The sequence below is a fragment of the Chelonia mydas genome, chromosome 1, assembly GCF_015237465.2.
Source record: "Chelonia mydas isolate rCheMyd1 chromosome 1, rCheMyd1.pri.v2, whole genome shotgun sequence".
NCBI classification, from domain to species: domain Eukaryota; kingdom Metazoa; phylum Chordata; order Testudines; family Cheloniidae; genus Chelonia; species Chelonia mydas.
In genome coordinates this window covers 228,157,887-228,173,578 of record NC_057849.1, presented here as the reverse complement: position 1 = coordinate 228,173,578, position 15,692 = coordinate 228,157,887, and the positions used below count along the sequence as shown (strand labels likewise).

The 15,692-nt window shown below is 39.9% G+C and overlaps 1 protein-coding gene across 1 annotated transcript in view; it reads left to right on the top strand.

Annotated features, from left to right (window-relative positions):
• Nucleotides 1-15,084, top strand: part of STK38L (serine/threonine kinase 38 like) — a 57,862-nt gene extending 42,778 nt beyond the window's left edge. Inside the window, exons 6-14 of the mRNA XM_037915233.2 lie at nt 2,338-2,461; nt 3,036-3,190; nt 4,149-4,251; nt 5,100-5,161; nt 7,062-7,179; nt 7,643-7,766; nt 10,950-11,045; nt 11,991-12,082; nt 13,665-15,084. Of these exons, the coding sequence (XP_037771161.1) occupies nt 2,338-2,461; nt 3,036-3,190; nt 4,149-4,251; nt 5,100-5,161; nt 7,062-7,179; nt 7,643-7,766; nt 10,950-11,045; nt 11,991-12,082; nt 13,665-13,792 (1,002 nt within the window). The 3' untranslated portion in view covers nt 13,793-15,084. The remainder of the gene's footprint in view (nt 1-2,337; nt 2,462-3,035; nt 3,191-4,148; nt 4,252-5,099; nt 5,162-7,061; nt 7,180-7,642; nt 7,767-10,949; nt 11,046-11,990; nt 12,083-13,664) is intronic.
• The last annotated feature ends 608 nt before the right edge of the window (nt 15,085-15,692 follow it).

The following is a 15,692-nucleotide window of genomic DNA, read 5'->3' as shown; positions in this document are numbered from 1 at the left end:
CTAATGTGCTAAAAATAGCTATGGGCAACACGGGCGGTGGCAGAGACTAGTAGCCAAAGTACAGTCCCACCCTCTCTCCTGGGTTATACACTCAGGCGGCTAGCCTGTGACACTGCCTGTGTAGCTGCAACAACACTGCAATTTTTAATTCTATCAAAGCAGGTGCAGGTACATCTGTCTGAGCCAGAAATTACACCCACGGCTGCAGTATAGACATACCTACAGGGAGTAGGGAGCATACATTTGCTCAATGTTCCACTGCCTAATGTGTTCTATAGGGACAACACATTGAAGATAAATGCAATAAAATCTACACAATTTCAACTATGTTGACATTGGGAGAGATCATCATGATTTGTTTTTAAACTAAGTTTAATTGTATGCAATATCCTTATTCTGCAAAGGAGGGAGTGAGGAAAGAAATCATTTTCAAGGTAGTAATATGGGATCACTTAATTAGGGGTAGGCAGATAACTTGAAGTGAGTAGGCCGCTGCGGGTAAGTGACAGAATGAGGAAAGTGAAGTCTACTGTCATCGCATAAATATTTCTGGCCAGTAGAGTTGGGAGGTAGGGGGGTAAAAAAAATTGCATTAAAGTTCAGGTCTCTCTATTGCTTGGTGAAAATAGCTCTGAAAGCTGGAAACATGTAAGATGATTTCCTTCTATTTAATAATTTCTTGTATCCGATGCATGAAAAACCTTCAGCTGTCAGGGATTACTGTTCAACTCTTCATATATCAATTTCTTTAAGAATTAGGGAACACTCAGTGCACAGTGGGATACAGTGCTTAGCTGCATTATCCCTAAGTTCCAGCGAACCTCGCTGAGTTACATCGTACCATGTAGTCTTTCTCCACCAAGCCTCTTCTCCACTAAAATGCTCCCCCTTTACAGCACCACAGTTCTCCCAACTGACAGTGCTGCAGACAAAAATAGCACGTCAAGGTGCTTTTCCACCTGTACTACTCTGTAAACTGTTTTCAGATAAGTGTCCCAAAGCCTAAGATATTTCTCATTGCATTTTGTGAACAGTTGATTAATATTTTTCAAAAGTTTTGCTCGTAAGTTGTATTCATCCAACAGAATATCACTTGGGATATTTTGCTGCAGCTCAGGCACTTGTATTTTACCTGTATTGATGATGGAACTAGTCTTCTGCCAGACAAACAGGCTCTGAAGTAAAAACTGCTGAAATTGGCAGTACCAATGTATCATTTCTACAGATGTGGTTAATTTAGCAACCAACCCATTGTTATTACAGAAGATTCATCGTCAATGGTGCTATAAGGAACGTATTATACAAAACAGTTATCAGCTCACTTACTGTGGTTACATAAATGAGAGGTCTGATAATTATTGTCAATAATAATACTCCACCTGTCATTTTACCTCTGTTTCTGCATGATTTAAGACAAGATCCTATACTTTACCCAATACTTGTACCAGGCTTTCACATTGCCTTTCAAATTACATTCCAGCCATTTGTAGGTATCTATGAATTCACAATCGGGAAAGTTACATTACAGACCAGACCTTGACATGGGTTTGTACTTTAATATGTAAAAAAATGCCTTTCTTGAAATAAAAAAATCCAATAGCCAGTTTCAATAAAACATCCAAAGAAATTCCATTTTCCACAAGCTCTGTTCAACTACTGAATATTATGCATAAAATAGAAACACCCTTTACAAACAGCATCCTGCCTTTGGGAATGCTTTGAGATGGTCTCTTGAATCAGGAGTTTGCCTCCAAAAAATCGTGACTGCCATGTAGTTCTTCCACAGTTGGCTTCACAGAGATTCTGTGCGGAGATGTGTACCAGGGCCGGCTTGTTCCTGCCTCTCTGTTCAAGCCCACAAACTGCTCAGAGACCTTTTATTGGTAAAAACACTCCATGCAGTTATTTACCACAGTGTTTCCACCACTCTTTTATATGCTGTACAGCCTTATGCCTACTGTCCTAGGGAACCCTCAGCTCCGGAGGCAGGGGAGATCTCTCTCTCTCTCTTTTTCTGCTTCCCCTCTCTTCCTTCCTTCCTTCCTGTGCCTTTTGTATCATCTGCCTGATGGGCTAATTAGCCTCTTAGTTCTCCTCAGCCCATCAGTTAGGCACAGCTCTTCGTAATGAGGTCTACTCTAGAGTAATTAATTAGTTACAGTGACCAGAGTGCTGGCTCAGCTGCTGTTGCCCAGCACCCTGACACAGGAGTATAAACAGTTTCTTCATCAGAGATCATGAACAATGCAGTGATTGTTACAGTAACTAGATATACAATTTAATATTAAAGTAATAATTGTCCTTGATATTAATGACAATTTGTTTATCTGCATGTAGGTGGCCCATATCAGAGCAGAAAGAGACATATTGGTTGAAGCGGATGGTGCTTGGGTGGTGAAAATGTTTTATAGTTTTCAGGATAAAAGGAATCTTTACCTGATCATGGAGTTCCTACCTGGAGGTAAAAAGCAAACCAACGAGTTCAGCGGCTCAGTGCTTAAAGTATTTATTCCTTTTTTTTATGTAGTTGATGACAAAAGCAATCTTAGTGGGATTTTTATGCTATGTTAAATTCCAGTGTCGGTGATATCACCATTCCTGCATTTTTTTTTTTTCATTTTTTTTTTTAAGCCCTTAAAACATCTGTAATCATAGTTGTGGTTTTGGATGAAATAATTCCTGTAATCAGCTGTTCTGCTGTTCTCTACAGATGCCAATAACTGTGAAAGTGGCTATTGCTGAAAACAATTACTGTGTGGTATATGTTAGGAGATACGTAATTAAACTGACTCCACCTCACTGAGTACCCTACTAAAAATCCAGTTAATAATTTTCAGCTGGTTCCTGCTAGGTCCAATTTGCCAAACAGGCTTTGAAGCAGAGTAACAATGGGTCTATTGGGCTAGCAGTTCCATGCAGTTGAAACCTGCAGAAGCCAATTGTAGGATTCTAATGGAATCTACTGACATTTCCAGTAGGGCTGTCCTGGGTAGTTAAAATGCACTGGTCTTTCTAATGCGTTTTTCTGTGGGTAGGTGATATGATGACCTTACTTATGAAGAAAGACACTTTAACAGAAGAGGAAACACAATTTTACATTTCTGAAACTGTGCTGGCCATCGATGCCATTCATCAGCTGGGATTCATCCATAGAGATATTAAACCAGATAACCTCTTGCTGGATGCCAAGGCATGTAACTGGTTTGTAAACTATTTAAGTTTAAACTTCTACTGTCTGATGCCAATCTCCCTTACATGAGTGTTAATCAGAAATAACTCCATTGTATCCGTTAGCATTACACTAGTGTTTAAACTGGTGGGAGTGAAATCAGAATCTGCCTCCCATATTTTATCTTGTAGAACATCTATACAATTAGCATAGCAAAAGTAGCACTAAATTGTTTCACTTTACTGAAAGTGTTTACAATGGGGATCTTCTTAGATGCTAGAAAAGACCCATCCACAATGTCCATATACTTGCAGACTGTAGTGTCGAGCTTAAAACCACATTCACATACATTAATTGTTGTTGCAGTCTGTTACTTTAAGAAAAGCATAAAGTACAAAATATCCGATAATGCTACATAAATGTTCAGTTTTTCTTTTAAATGATCATTGTAATTTTTGATGCCGTTATCTCATTTGGCTTTTTATCTGTTAACTGATCAGAAGGGAGATTTACTGGTGAGAGCCAAGAATCTAAACTAGTCTGTTACCTTACGTGAGTCTGATGACCACTTTGTATCTTTCTAAATCTAGCTATAAAACTGGATTAAAACACGATATTAATTTTTTTAAAGTATATTTCATTCTAGTTGAGACTTCCTAAGTAAACAGTTTTGTACTTTTCCATTTTTTTCCCTCTAACCCCAAGCATCAGATAAACAAACAAAACTCCAAAATTCTTTGGAATAATTAAGCATAGTTCATTCATTACAAAGAAGAGGCAATGATTCCCCTGCTAAGAAAAAATCATTCTTTCTTGCTATATAAAGATTCAGTCATTATAATGCCCTCTAGATAAATAATCCTGCACAAATCTGCAGTTCACGCATTTCTGAAGTGAGCAGGTAATGTTATTAAGATGTGTTGCTCCCTCTAACACTCAACTTTCCCAATAATGTTTTTATCTTCTCTTGATTCTGTAGGGTCATGTGAAGCTATCTGATTTTGGACTATGCACTGGTTTAAAGAAAGCTCATCGAACTGAATTCTACAGGAACCTCACACACAATCCACCAAGTGACTTTTGTAAGTATAAAGGTGTTCTAGTTAAAGTGTTAAACGGCTTTAGACTGCAGCCATTCCACACTGTAATTTTAACCCTGTTAGGTTTCACAGAATAAGCAAGACTGGGTTGGGTTGAGTTGTTTTCTGAATGGGAGAAGACTCCACAGAATAGCTAGGCATTAGAGGAAGGAGATGGTGTTGGTGATTCTGTAGGTGGCACTTTTCTCTGAGTCTGAATTGAACCCATCCCGCATAATGTTAGCGGACCCTGTACTTCTGGAAACTTTCTTTCAGCTAGAATGTCCTCATCAGTTGGAATCAGTAATGATCTCATGAAACTTTTCATAATGGTAAGGGTGTCATCCTGTTTGCCATGGTCACATTTCAATGGTAGGTAACTAATTACATGCTTCTGATCTAAATTCCCCTTGTGGTTGAATTCGGATTCCTTGTTCTTAACTTCCAGCTTTGCTGTGCAATGGCTGCCATGGTCAGAGGTGCCTGTATTTTATTGGTGGAAGGAGTAATCTGTGTATATACATTACCAGGCCCAACATAAAGGTGTTGCGCTTCAGTTAGTTAATGTTGTAAAACATTAAGAAATCCTTGGATCATTGTATCAAATATCATTATTGTTACTATTGCGCTTTAAACATTTCCTGTCCAGGCAGCTTAGAATTGTTTGACATAACCTCCCTTTTCCCTCTTCCATTCTACCAAAAAAATAAAAATCTGTAATTGGGCATTGTAAAGGTACAAAAAGATTATTTTGTAAAAACGACATGTTATCAATCGGGCTGAGTTTTTCTTTTTTTCTTGTACTCTTTCACAAATCTTTTAATGTCTAATAACTCTGTTTTGTAACTAAGCATTTCAGAATATGAACTCAAAGAGAAAAGCAGAAACGTGGAAGAAGAACAGACGACAGCTGGTGAGTCACTTTGCAGTGGAACCTATTTACGTTTTGTAGAAATAAAGTTGTCTGCACATACCTCTTTGTACAGACAAACTTTAAAAGTCTGCATTAATGTTCAATTTGCTGCCTTAAAATCTCAAAGGCCCAGATCATGCAAACATGAACGTGCTTAACTTTGTGTGAGTAGCTCCACTGTAGTCAAGAGGCAGTGTGGTTTAGTAGTTAAGGCACCAAATTCAGTCACAAGACCTGAGGGCAGATCTTCAGTTGGTATAAATGTTCATAGCATGGAGCCATGGAAACTTTTATACAGATCTGCCACTTGGAGCACTTATTCCTGGCTCTGCCACTGGACCTGCTGTCAAGTCAATTCACTTCTCTGTGCTTTTGTTTCCCTTCCCACCTTTCGTTTGTCTTGTCATTTAGACTGGAAACTCTTCAGAGCAGGGATTGCTTCTTACATACGTTTGTATATTACCTAGCACAGTGGGGCCTCCCTCTCAGTTGGGTCCTCTAAGTGCTATCATCATACATTGAATTAATGCTAACAACAAGTGTTTGCATGATTAGTGCCTAAGTAAGGATATTCAAAAACAGTCCACCAGTAAAGGTAACTCAACCACATTGTACAACTGAGTTCATATAATTGATTGTATGCTTTTGTAAATCACAAACTGTAATATATTAAACTCATAAAATAACAACAAAAGTATGTCTTTGCTGTATTTGAAAAGATTAATAAATATTTGTAAATAGAAAAAATAACAAACATTGCATGTGTGCAGTACAGCCAAGCAAACATTGCTCTCTGACCCTTAACTTTGGCATTTCTTGACTCGATAAAATTTACATTAGTGGTTGAGCTGGTTTAAAATATCTGACACATTTGTTTTTCAGAACACCTATTTGCTTGTGTGTTTTGTAATTTTATAGGTTGTGTCTTCACTGCACTGTTAACTTGGGTGATTGGCAGTTGGGCGAGAGCCCCTGGGTGGGTCCAGTTTGGGTGTGAGCAGCCAAACCATAAAGCCATGTCCGCTAGACTGAGTCAACACTGGCACTGCACTTGCTTGTGTGAGGCACTAGGACTTCTGAGGTCTCATCCCATGGTTCTTTGCACTGCAGTAAAACGAGATGCTCTGTGATTGTTTCCTAGTGAATTATAGGAGAACGTCTCTGTCTTTCTGGGCATGGAGGGGGATCTGTGGGAAGGCATTGGAAAACTATCAGCAGTTGAGTGATTGAGCCCGCGTCCTCACTGCAAAGTAGGCAGGTTACTACCCTGAGTGTAATTAGCATTTGGGCTCTAAGTAGAGATGAGTGACATTCAAAATTTCCATCTGTTGGGAAATTTTTGACCAGCTCTAGCTTTAACCTGTACCCCAGGATAGGCCAGCGAGCTCAGGTACAAAGCACACCTCACTTTTTTGTGTGTGCATGGGAGCCATGTTAGGGGAAACACCCTGCATAAGAGCCTGAGTTAATTCTGCAATGCAGACACGCTCATATACAGAACAGTTTGTTAGTGTTTCAGGAGCGTCAGATGTTGAATGTACACTTTTTCTGACTTCTTTTGTAATTTACTAGTAATACGGTAGGCTAAAATGTAGATAAAGAACTGTGATCTAAGAAATCGTTGATATTTCCGTCTGTATGTACTATGGTCTCGTCATACTTCGGGGGGCGGGGGTGGCAGTCTAACTTCAAAGTTATTTTTGGTTCTGTGCTTGTGTATCTAAATGAACAGTCTCTTTTGAGTTTTATGTATTGTGACTTATCAAATGACTTACCCTTTTTCCACTAAATATCAGTACTCTATATATTCATTCCAATACGTTTTTTTCACAGAACTTTAAAATGGTGAGTGTATAACCCATATAAAGAGCCCACCCAACCCCTACTTTTTTTCCCCCAGGCATACTCTACTGTTGGGACCCCAGATTATATTGCTCCGGAAGTATTCATGCAGACTGGGTACAACAAGTTGTGTGACTGGTGGTCTTTGGGAGTGATTATGTATGAAATGCTAATAGGTATGTTGTTACCAACCCCGGGGTAGATTTTAGGGTTAGAAGGGACCATTAGATGATTGAGTCTGACCTGCTGTGTAACACAGGGCATAGAATTTCATCTAGTAACTTTTTTTTATTGAGCCCAACAATTCATGTTCAACTAAGTAGATCTTCCAGAAGGGCATTCACTCTTAATCTGAAGACATTAAGAGATGGAGAATGCACCACTTCCCTTAGTAGTTTGGTCCAGTGGTTGATCAGCCTCACTGTTAAAAATTGTTACAGATTCAGTCCCCTTAACCTTTAATTTTACAATTCCAAAGATATTTGGTAGTTTTCAAGGAGAGAATTTTTTTAGTTGACATTGCCATGCAGAACTTTTTGAGGGAGAGGTAGCAAAATGGCTTTGTTTTATGTCAGACTGGGCCTAAGTACGTTTTTCTAATGCTGGAAAAGCTCATTAAGCTTTTTTCCATGTATGTAGGGTATCCACCTTTCTGCTCAGAAACCCCACAAGAAACTTATAGGAAAGTTATGAACTGGAAAGAAACATTGGTATTTCCTCCAGAGGTGCCCATTTCAGAGAAAGCAAAGGACTTAATTCTAAGGTGAGTAACTAAAACACTTGCGGCCATTCAGACCCATAGACATGATCATCTTCCATTATGTTCATTTTCCAGTGTGTAGAGAAACTCATTTCTGCAGTGTGGAAAGGTGCTGAACTCCTTGCCTTCTCCCCATACAACCATTTTCTGAGGCAAAGCTTTACAGGGATGGAAGTTCAGGTCGCTGGGCCAGATTCTGCTACCACTGAAGTTGATGGGAGCAAGAGTAGGCCCCAAGGAGGGAAGTCCTGAATTACACTAATTTATATGTTTCAGAGTAGCAGCCGTGTTAGTCTGTATTCGCAAAAAGAAAAGGAGTACTTGTGGCACCTTAGACTAACAAATTTATTTGAGCATAAGCTTTCGTGAGCTACAGCTCACTTCATCAGAGGCTGACAGAACCCCTATTCAATGGAAGTTTTGTCTGTATTAGGACTGCATGAGTGGGCCCTGAAAGAATATAAGAAATGGGGAGAGAGGAGGAATAAAGGGAGGATCATGAGGATGCAGGAAAAGAACAGTGATAATAGATTTTAGTGTGTAATACTTGGTCTTGTAAAGCATGAGATGCGTGGGCTGCATAGGCTGCATTAGTCTTTATTACAGCTACCTTTCAAAAGATATAACTTTGGAAGCAATCTTTTGTGACAAGCACTATAAAAATTATTAATAATGGTCCACAGTTATCTGGGATAAATTATTCAATCAAGTGGAAGATCAAAGCTTTTTTTAATTTTAGACAAAGAGAAGGTTTTAGGTTGAAAGAGAAGTTGAAGGACCCCATCCAGGTACCTCTCCCACTTCACCCTTTCCGCTATCCACTTCATCTGTTCTTGGTAAATATTTCAGTTTTTCAATTGCACCTCACAAAAATTTGTTCCAAATTCTCATCTGAATGCTTTGCATGAGGGAACAGGAATAATGCAACTGCAAATCTCTTGGAGTGTCTGTCTCCAGCAACAGAGACAGAACAGATCTGAAAAAAAAAGAATGTTTTTGAAAATTTGATTTTTGTTATCCATCGGGGAACTGGAATAACTGAACAGCATCCAGCACGTAAAGCACATCAATTCAGAGCCAAACAAAACAACACAGCGGATATGATGGAGTTTGACTTAATCAGCATTTCTCAAATGCAGCCACTGTGGTTGCATGTGGCCACCGTGAGCTTTTCTTGTAGCCACAGCATCCTGGGCTGTGATGGGGGGGTAAGAGGAGCAAAGCAGTGCCTCCTTCCCTCCACTGCCCATTGCTCCTGGATGCACTGCCTTAGTATTGGTTGCTGGGGCCTCCAGCAAGGGTTGGACCCTGCCCCCCTCTGGAGACACCTGGGGCACTACGGTGGAGGAGCAGTCACTTGGTGAGTTCCTCACCTTCTGGCCATGGGGCTTCAGGCTCCAGCCCCGAGCTCTGAATGCGTGGTGGTGGGCCCCAGGCTCTGTCCGCGCAGCTTTGGGCTGTCCCCAAGCCCCCTCCCCTCAGCTTCAGGCTCTGGCCCCCTGCTGCCTCATCCAGCCACCCATCCCCATGGTCCCCGCTCCCCCTGACCCCCAAACCAGGGCTTAATTTGCCCCCACGTTTTCTGGGGCTGAGTAAATGATACTTGTATGTTTGTCAATATCACTTTTCACAACTGACTTACGAGCTAGCAACGAATAAATTACAATAATTTGGATGTATATATGTGCATATTTATTTGTTTTTCCTAAAGGTAATTAAGTATTTTAGGAAAAAGCGTGAGAGTGGCCACCAGCAAGAGTTGGTGGCTGCACTCCAAGGCCACCAAGTAATTTGTCCTGAGAACCCCAATATAGAGTTGTTGGGCTGTCTGGATAAAATCACATTTTCCAAAAGCCATTTCTTGGTGGTGGTGGTGGTGGTGTTTATTCCTTACTTAATATTGATGGACCTGTAGGGATTTGGTTTCAAGGATCAGATTAGAAATAATTTTTCGTTGGCTTTTTTATTTTTTGGCGGAAGGGTACTTTGATATATTCAAAGGTTGAGGTGTGAAATTATTTCCTACAAGTGCCATTCAGATGTAAGCCAAGAATATTACTCTTGTGGGAGTATGGCTTAGTCAATTTATAACCTGACTGACTTGTTACATTACTGAAATGCCTGTCAGAACTTGCTTTGTGCTGGCAAGAAAGAGTTTTGTTTCTGTGAAGGTTTGGCAGGTAACATCTTTTATGAATCTGGATGTTGTGATGATTTAGGTATAGCCAGTTACCCAGATTGATTCTTATAAATGAATTGCTCTGAGTGTGTTAGCAACTGCCGAACACACACTCTTGTAATTCTGTTGCCTGAAATAATGGAGAGGATCTTCCACCTGCTGGACAACAATTGCTGCTGAGCACAAATTGTCTACTGCTTTCCGTGCGGAACAGATGACTACGTGAGAGCAGAAGTGGAATGTAGTTAAACAACTCAACTTTCAGAAGCAACATCAGTTTATACAAAAGCAGCATGTCCATTAGCAAAGGGGTTTATGGGAGGGTAGCACAGTGTCATGTAGCACGCTGAAGGCCCAATCTGCAAGTAGCTGAGTGGATTCAACTCCCATGAGATCAATGGGTGGCTTAGAACCTAGAGGGACTGGGCTCTTTGTTTGAAAGGGCCTTGTTGTTTTCTCCATTATGGATGCTTGACAAGGCACTTGCTTCTCCAATTGTCTGGTGGCTAAGCTACCAGTTCCAGGAGGCTGAATCACAGCGCAGCACTGACTGCTTGTCTGGTGGAACGTGCTGCTGTGTAATGCGGGCGGATAAGGAGGTTTTGGAGGTTGGTTAAAAAGAGCGTGTACTTAGCAGAAATGGATGCTTTAAAATCAAGGTATCTCTCTTGGGCCAGACCATATGGAGAAATGGAAATTCCAGGAAACTAAACGTCTTCCTGTTACTGCTTTGGAATAATAACCAGCCCTGGCAGCAACTTGGTCACAGAAGCCTGGGGCTGGAGGGGAAATATGAGATATTACCATTGTAGCATTGTGCCTTTTATAATATGACGGACAATATTTTATTTCTGTGATTTTTCTAGGTGTAATGGGATGTTGAACAATCCAAAGATAAAACAATTTTAAAGGATTTTACAAAATTTCTGCTACAGGATTGTACAATGATTTATTTTGTAGGCTCCTTTCTGCATTGATTGTAACATTCTTCCTTTTCTCCCCGTCAGATTTTGTATTGATTCAGAAAATAGAATTGGTAGTAATGGAGTAGAGGAAATAAAGGATCATCCATTTTTTGAAGAAGTTGACTGGGGACATATCAGGTATATAGATGTGCTTTGTATATTGGATGGAAATCTTGGTAGCAATAATTTCATATGCTCTAAAGGCAGGAATAACTTGTCTTAATTAGCTTTTTATTTTAAAGTGTACCTCCTGGGAAAAACAAGCAATTCCAGCCTTGTTCTCAGAGGAGGGAAACTGACATTCATAGAGCTGATCAGTCTTTTAACATTCCCTAAACTAGAGAGAATCCAGACTAGTTTGCAGTGATGCAGGACAGAAAGCAGTGGTGGCAGGGAAAGCAGAGTGATTCCTGATTTGCACTCACCTACCTCCAGCATGTTTGCTCCCATGGCTGCAGTGGGCCAGACCTTAGAAGCCTCCCACCTCTCCCCCTGCTCCCACAGCTACCCGTACTGTAACAGGCTGCCAGTATAGCTCATGGCTTTGAAAATACATGTGGCCAGTTCCCCGAGAGCAGCCAGTGGTCAACCACAGGTAGCATGTAGCCTTCTGACCAGGTCATTTGAGGAGGGGAAAAAAAAGAAAATTAAAAAACCCCAGCAAATAAAAATAGCAAACAAAAAAATCATACACAGAAATCACAAGGAGAAAGAGAATGAAAAGGAGAAAAGGTTGCAACTATGAATGAAACACAGGGGCATCTCTTTTAAAACGGACTTCAGTGGCACTCAAAATATGGCCAGTAGGGACTGCTGCTGCTACCATCCTTTCAGGATGCAAGGTAAACCTGTGTCTTATAAATATTGTACCTTCATATGTAAAAGCCCATATTTCTCCTTGATGGTCACCCCACCCAATCCCACAGCTCACTTAGCTCAGTTGAAGTCATTGGAGGTATAACATTGTACACCAGCTGAGGATCTTGACCTCCGTGTTTACAAGGGGGATATTGTCATCCTGTAGCAAAATTAAAAGGTAATGAAGCCTTTCTTACTGTTCGGTTCTCTTTTATTTGTGTGTAGGGAGAGGCCAGCTGCAATCCCTATAGAAATCAAAAGTATTGACGACACTTCCAATTTCGATGAATTTCCTGAATCTGATATTTTACAGCCAGGTGAGACCTTGTAAATTGCAGTTGTATCTAACACATCCCAAAATATAACCATACATTTTATCTCCATTATATTCATTTTTCCAGTATCTTGATCCAGCTACTTCAGACCTGCACTGTATTTGGATTATCTGGGAACTTTGTTAGTGAATTGCATTTAAATAAAAAAAAAAATGTAAATCTGTGAACTTACCCCTTCCTTAATCCTCTTTCTCGGGCAGTGTGAAAAGATAGCTTTTAATATTGAGTTAATCTAGGGGGAAAAGAGGTGTGGGGGTGTGTGTGTGAAGGTGGGTGGGTGGGTGGGGGTGTGTGTGAGAGAGAAGGTGTGTTGCCTTAATGGTAAGCAGCTACAGGATTTCACCATATAGACAATATCACCGCATTTCTGGTAAAATGTATTGCAGTAATTGGTTTCAGATGTTTGGTAACACTGAAATTTAAGCCAGAAGCAAATGTTATATTCTTTGTGGGCAAAATTTCAAAAGCATCTAAATGATAGACAAGCAGCAGTACTAAGGACTGTTAGATCCTTGGCAACCTAATTCTCACTGTAAGTCATATAGGCACTTTTGAAAAAGTTAGGTCCGCATATAGCAGGAGATTCTTGAATGTATGAGACCTGAATCTGCAAGGTGATGGGTTCCCTCAGCTCCCACTGGCTTCAGTTATACTATTTATGTGTGTTGAGATGCATGCTTAAGTATGTTGGCGTCAAACAGTCTTTACTATTTTTCTAGCTCCTCCCACTTACCCAAAATCTTAATTTTTTTTCTGTAACTCTGAAATGGCTCCTGTATAATGGCAAGTTGGTTTTCCTCTTCCTTTAATGCCAGAATTTTCAAACCTGGATGCCTAAAGTTAGGTACCTAAGTCTATATTTAGGCAGCTAATTAAATTACATGGATTTATTTTCATAAGTTTTGAGGATCTATTACTCCCATTGACTTTAATAGGCATTCGTGATACACAGTATCACAGAAAATGTTGCTTATTCTTTTGATGCCTAAATATGAACTTGAGAACCTAACTTTCAGCACCACGTCTGAAAATGTTGGCCTAGAACTATAGGAACATTTATTCTGAGTAATTATTTTACAAGAACAATTCTATGTTCAGCACTGGAATAATATTAGATGTTCATAAAGTAAAATGTTAGCTCTCCTAAATGTTCTACAAACATCACAAAAGCACTAAGTAGTGAAGAAGAGTGTAAATATAGAGTGATACAGTCCTGTTGGGAAAGGTCTGATTTGTTGCTGCTGTTTCTGGTGGGATACCGTGTGTGTGTGAACTCCTAAAAGTTGTTGGTTTTTTAATTGTGGTCACAGTTTTGGATCAGTATCTTACTGTGGCAGGCAATATAAAGGGCATTCCTTCCTCAAAGATGCTGGGTGATATCCTGGCCTTCCTGAAGTTAATGGCAAAACTTCCATTGACTTTACTAGGACCAGGATTTCACCTGTAGTCTTTATGATGCTAGAGAGAACCAACTTCAGGATTGTTTGCCTGACGTTGTGTGGCAACTTCTCTTACCAGCAATACTAATGTTTTTAATTCTTTCCTTTTGATTTCTACATTCCAGTGCCAAATACCACAGAACCTGACTACAAATCCAAAGACTGGGTTTTCCTCAATTATACCTACAAGAGGTTTGAAGGGCTTACACAGCGTGGCTCTATCCCTTCCTACATGAAAGCTGGGAAGTTGTGAAACAAAACAAAACCCCACAAAATTAAAAACAAAACAAACAAAAAAAACCTCAGGTAGCTGCATCACCAGGCCTGCTTGGCGTAGATATCAATACAGTGACTCTGGTGCGCATCGACTTCACAAGGAAATTCTACGGGATTAGGATTTCTAAGACTACTACAGGAATTAGTTGGCAGTGCCAGCTGGCTTTTTTTTTTTTTTTTTTTTTTTTTAATATTTGAATATTTTTGTTAACTTTATTATACAAAGGTACTGGAATAAAAGGATCATACATCCCTTTGTAAGTGCACTGCCTATGGGTGTATAAAGGTTAATTATGCCTCTGTGTACTGTGGCTTTGTTTGTACTGTAAGCCATCTAATCCACCCAGGAAAAAAACATATCATTTTAAAAAGCAACATGGGCTAATGTTGTAGCACCATTATTTTACTGCTGACCTGGTGGGTTTTAGATATAAATATACAGTATAAAAACCATCAACCATATTTGTAAAAGTCTGAGTGATTGTCCACATGCATTCCTCTCCTGGTGTACATGCACCCATGCACAGAGTAATTTAACAGTCAGCAAACAACCAGAGACAACATTGCTCTTTTCCTCAAAGAAGCCTCTCACCTTGGTACAAAGCTCCCGAGAACACCTAAAAGGGTAGCTCCACCTGTGGAAGAAAGATACTCCTCCTCTTGCTCAACAGTGAGAGCATACCAACATAGGACAGGTTCCACCCTTAACCTTATTAATCAACTTCTGTAGCTCCACTTCTGAAGATCAGGGCCCATTCCATCATGCCTCTGCAGCTTCTCTAAGTGGCATTCCCTTTTTTTGAGCTATGTAGGGCAGCTACCTGGACTCAGTCCACATTTTCATTCAGTACTGTTCCTTAGTAGAGAGTTCCAGATCTGATGTCCACTTTGGCAGAGCTGTCCTGCAACTGTTGTTTAAACAGAGTGCAAGTAGATCTCTTGACAGTGAGGTCACGGCTTGTGAGGCACCAGAAGTGACACACATGTGGACAATCACGTAAACAAGGTTACTTGTCTTACAGTAACTGTGGTTCTTTGAGATGTGTTCACAGCCTGACCACCTTCCCTGAGGGATGGTTGGGCCCTCTCTGGCCCTTATGCCCTCAGAACATCCAGGACGCAGATGCGGCCTCAACAGACGCTGCTCTTCAAAATAATCTAATCTCACACTTATTAGGTGCATGTACCCCAGAAGTGGAATCCCTGTGGGCCACACATCTTGAAGAACCACAGTTAATACAGAGAAAGTAGCCATTCTTTATAAAAATTTAAAAAAATGTGCCCTATGTGATTGAACTTTCCAAGATACCTGAAGGTAATTTTATTAAGGAGATTTCATGGAAATAGCAAACACTCAGAAAAACTTGTTATTTGTGTGTGGGGGGAGAGGAGAAGTATATACATTGAACTTAAAGCTATCTACTACACTGACTTGTCTGTACATATTAATTGGTTTATCACCAGGGAAAAAGCTACATCCTCCTAGTCATAACACTAAAGATAATTTGCATATAAAACTGCTGATGGCTAATCAAATGAATGCTCACATAGGAGTTACACTGTTAGGGAGACTTACTGCAGTATATTTAGCATAATAATCTCCCGTATCATGATAGTCGAATTTATTTTCTGAAAAAATGGCATTATTTTAATCTAATCAGCAAGTCAAATTAAAGAAAATATTAGTATACTGCTTTTAGAAGGGTAGTGGGAATTCTTTTTAAAGGCAAAACTGTGACACTGTAATGATCTAAAGGCAACAGAAGGTTTATCTACACTGGCTTTCCAAAAACAAGGAAGTGCAACATATCTTTTTGCTTGTTAATTTTATCTTTTTTTCTTTTGCCAGTGTTTGTCATTGTGCCATTTTCTTTCTT